Source organism: Plasmopara halstedii (assembly GCF_900000015.1).
Source record: "Plasmopara halstedii genome assembly, contig: Scaffold_2061, whole genome shotgun sequence".
NCBI lineage: Eukaryota > Oomycota > Peronosporomycetes > Peronosporales > Peronosporaceae > Plasmopara > Plasmopara halstedii.
The window spans coordinates 628154-632336 of NW_020188969.1; the positions used below are offsets into that span (position 1 = coordinate 628154).

Consider the following 4183-nt stretch of genomic DNA (forward strand, 5'->3'; position numbering starts at 1 on the left):
GGAACCTACCAAACAATTCATCATCAATGAACCTATACTTGTAATTGTATGTACTGTGCTCGCAACCGGATACAGCGATCTTTAAGACAAAAAAGATTGATCTAGATACGCTTGCGATCACTGCAATAAAGAGATATTCAGCTTGAAATGTCTTGTCGCCCAGAACCTTCTGCTAGAGTAACCCACGTTTGTTATTTTCCACGCATCGAACGTATCACCTCGTTGATGCCGACGTAACCAATTTGACACGCGACAGCTCAAAGTCGGGGCAATCCAAAAGCACATCAACCACCACATTGAGCAGACCCGGTGTATAATTAAACCATGAAAGTATAGACAGCGAAGAATGATGACCACTTCGCCATTTTAGGCGAGAGATGCGGCAACAACGTCGCTGTGCGCAACAATGGAGATCCGTATAGACCAAAATTGACTCAAAGTTCAGCAGGTAAACATTGAACAAAAGAATGCTTCATTACAACTAATCAAACTAATCTGGGCTGACTAGTATTTCCCAGCCTTCTGCATCCGGTGAGACTCAGATACAGCTTTGCGTACATGTCCGTTAGCAACTGTTGTCGGGATGTGCAGCACATATCAAAGACTGGAGCGTCATAGACGACATGGAATGGCCGATTTGAATTTGAAAGATCAAGAAGTGGAGCTGAATAACATTTTGCCCATCGCTTTGAAGGTACATATTCTACCGCACAACAGGATAATTTGACATTGTTGTAGGGGCATCGACGAGAGTTCGTGCCATGCCAGTATAATTTGCAATTCACTTGTGCAAGTAACTGGCCATGCCAATCGTCTTTCTAAAGCCCGTTAAAAGCAGAAACACCGGCCAATCTACAATGGTGTTTATCTTTGTGTGATCTGCCTGCAGGCGATACCTTTTCAACGATGTATCCCGAAAACGAGCCTTGTCGACGCCAAAGACATAATTATCGATATTGCAACCAGCTAATCGAAGCATGAACTGCTCGCAAGTGCTTAATGTGGCTGTCTCACATCCTTTTTCAATCCGCCTATTCGTTTTGTGCACGATGGTGTCAAGTTATTGTAAAATTAGATTGTGCATGGATACAATGCTGTTTAAACAGCTGCAAAATTTAGACAATTGGACATTGCTGAACTGATGTTTTATACAGTCTATATATTGAACAACTCTTAGAATACTCACGAAATGATAGGAATACCGCTGTCTCGTCAAGAGCTAACAATATTATATATTCAGGTTAAGCGCAAAAAAAAGTGTTGCCGGACATGTTCTCGAGATATAACCTTTTATACAGGAATTGCGGCAGAATTTGGCTGATATTAGCATGCACAATTTTCCGCTTGCCAATTGCTTTAGCTTTTACGACACAGAACGGCGAGCTGAATGCTAGAGTGTTTCCTTTCTCACCAAAACCACTTCATACTGACTACTGACGAATCCCTATCGCGCGTCGAGTTCATATTGTAATAAGGAACACTGACGTATGATTTATGGGACCAGAAATCAAGTAAACTCATGACGCACACCTGCTTTAGGATAAAAATGCGTGGTGGATCTCTCGTCAGCACGTCAGTCGCCATTCTACTTACATGAAGAATCGAAGAATCTTTCATGTACTCTCTCTTTGCAGATAGTCCAGTATGATAATTGTTTAAGCTCAATTAGAGTTTCAACCAGCTAAAATTAGTAGAACACACAACCTGTTTGAATGCCCCGGCCACTCTACTCAGAATTTGAGTAGTTCTAACTCCGTATTCCGTGAAGCTCCACTGCTAGACACATATATCGCGGCAGAAAGTAAAGCTGACATATCGGAACCGCTATTGGTGACAAAAATAACGACTCTATAAATACTCGCGACCTAGCGCTTCGACGTGGAAATACAGTCGCCCGCCTCCACAGCCCTAGCAAAGAAGACGATGACCCACAGGCGCTCTATCTCTTCACCTGCTTTGGCATAACAGCCAACAGATTGCAATAGTAACGTGGGTATACATTGTCGGGGCAATACATCCCAACTTTTTTCAAACTTAGCAGAGTTACACTCCAGAAAGCACGAAAGACGACAGCAATGTTTCATCTCATACTGAAATTGCGGCTCATTGCCGCTTCTGAGTTCCGCTCTTTTTTCAAGAAATTCTGCTTTCTTGTGGGATCGTGACGCATTGACGCTAGGATGAAATTAAATCTCGATTTTGGCGTTGTTCAACTCGATCAAACAGTCTGCCGTTACAAGAAGACTATCAAATTTGATTTTTTGAGAAGTATTCTAGCATGAATATCACAACCGTACTAGGCGCCTTAAATACTTCCGTGTACTATCTACTGTACTTGACAATCACACGTAGAACGAATTAATTCGATTATCCTAAACTAATCACGATTTATAATGTTTAAATAGGCTGAGGAGTAGATGTTAGCACCCATGAATTTGTTCTGACAGTCCACTTATCGGATAGGAAGTCGCGCTTTAAGGTGGTCCAAATCGTCACGTAGTGTATGAACATTCGAATCTTTTTCATGAGGCCGTTCAACACCTAGAGACTCGACATCTTGCCACGAGGGTTTTTCAGACGATAAATATCCATTCGTTAAGACTGAGCTAAGCGTAATTGGCGCGCGCATGATGCATATCTGCGAGTACCACGTTGCAGATTCTCCTCAACGCCACTGACGTTTATCGTCTCTGGCTTCTCAATAGAGCTATTTCTTTCCTCATCCCACCGGGCCTCGCAGTTTGGAAGGTGCTCTCCGTATCACATTCCATTGTACGAAGTTGCGTTCAGTTCCGGATAGGCGATTCCAGAGCTCGACTATCGGCTACGTTCTTTTCACTTTACAACTTGAATTCAAATGGATGCTATCCGTGGTATTCATGATCCACAATGTCAATAGCATAGACATCACGATAAGAATATAACTTCCGAATGACACGAGTTGTCGTTTGCTATGCTAACAGCTAAATCATCTTGGCTTTTACGGCTGTGATGCTAGCTACAGCTGTTGACATCTGAACGAAGTTATTGCTATGTTTATCACGCAAATATTATGAAAATGCACCCAATGTTTTACATCACCGCTTTCTAGATGACGAAGACTTAAGCGGACAGACTTCGTGTTAACCGCACCTGTTTAAAAATCCTGCACTAAAATGGTCACTGTTACCACATACGGAAGAGGGTCTGTTACCATCACAGCAATAAAGAGGTCGAAACACCTGAACATCGGTCGCTAGTACTAGCCTTCCATGATTGGTCAAAATGAAATTGATGTACACCCGAAACCTTCGATTGGGTGGTGCTAACACTCAAGACATATTTTGCTTGATGTTTCCTTATTGTGGGAATGACTTTTTTACAGAGTGATAGCACATATATATTTCGTGCGTGGCCTCTATGCATATAAGGCTCTAGCTCGACACGATTTAAACTGCCTTTCATTTGGTCGATCTCATGACCATCTGACAGCCTCTCGTACTAAAAAGGGATATTCCAACATAGTTTCCTAAGGACTGTTCGCTTCAAGGCTGTTTCAAGCCTTAAGGCAAGTAACAAGCTCTTCCGGTCAACTGTGCTATCCAAGCCTTTAACGAGCTCGACGCTTCGCATCTCTCAACCCAGGGAGGAAAGGACACGCAGGACGTGAATGCTTAGTAATATGACAGATGATTTTATTGCAAATAACATGATGCTGCTCTGCTGCTTTACCATCCGTGGATTGACAAACGTTCACCACCTCCGTCGCGGTCATAGCTTCTTCATCTTCCGCACTCCAACCATTTTTGTGGCACAAAAAAGTGCGTTGTACATTAAGTGCAGCAGCTCAAGCCTTCTCGAAAGAGACTGTAGATTCGGTGTGAGCTGCACCGGACGGGAAAAAAGATGAAATGCCGTGCAGCTTGCACAGAAGAAGCATTGGCTCATATGACTTGCGATTACAACGCGTAGAGAATGGGCGCTTCACTCGGAAGAGAAAGAAAGACCCTCTTGAGTAGCTAAGTTTTAAGGTATCTCTTCCTGATGTTATAAATGACATGTATTTAAAACTAAGTTTACTTACAGCTGATAGCGATTTTGTTTAATATCATATATATTAAGAGAGAATAAAAAAATGCCCTACTGTTAACCAAGTAAAGCTAAATTAAAGTAAACATCACATCGATGTAGTAGTGACAAATAG

The 4183-nt window shown here is 42.3% G+C and overlaps 2 protein-coding genes across 2 annotated transcripts in view; both read right to left on the reverse strand.

Moving 5' to 3' along the window:
- Positions 1-1848: 1848 nt before the first annotated feature.
- On the reverse strand, positions 1849-2629 carry PHALS_02645 (uncharacterized protein; the record flags this gene model as incomplete). Its single annotated transcript, XM_024717064.1, has 2 exons — positions 1849-1908; positions 2510-2629. 2 exons carry the CDS (start codon positions 2627-2629, stop codon positions 1849-1851), a joined length of 180 nt encoding a protein of 59 aa, XP_024582600.1.
- A 1490-nt stretch (positions 2630-4119) lies between these two features.
- Positions 4120-4183, reverse strand: part of PHALS_02646 (l-allo-threonine aldolase) — a gene marked incomplete at both ends in the record, with an annotated part of 802 nt that continues 738 nt past the window's right edge. Inside the window, one exon of the mRNA XM_024717065.1 lies at positions 4120-4122. Coding sequence (XP_024582601.1) covers positions 4120-4122 — 3 coding nt within the window. The remainder of the gene's footprint in view (positions 4123-4183) is intronic.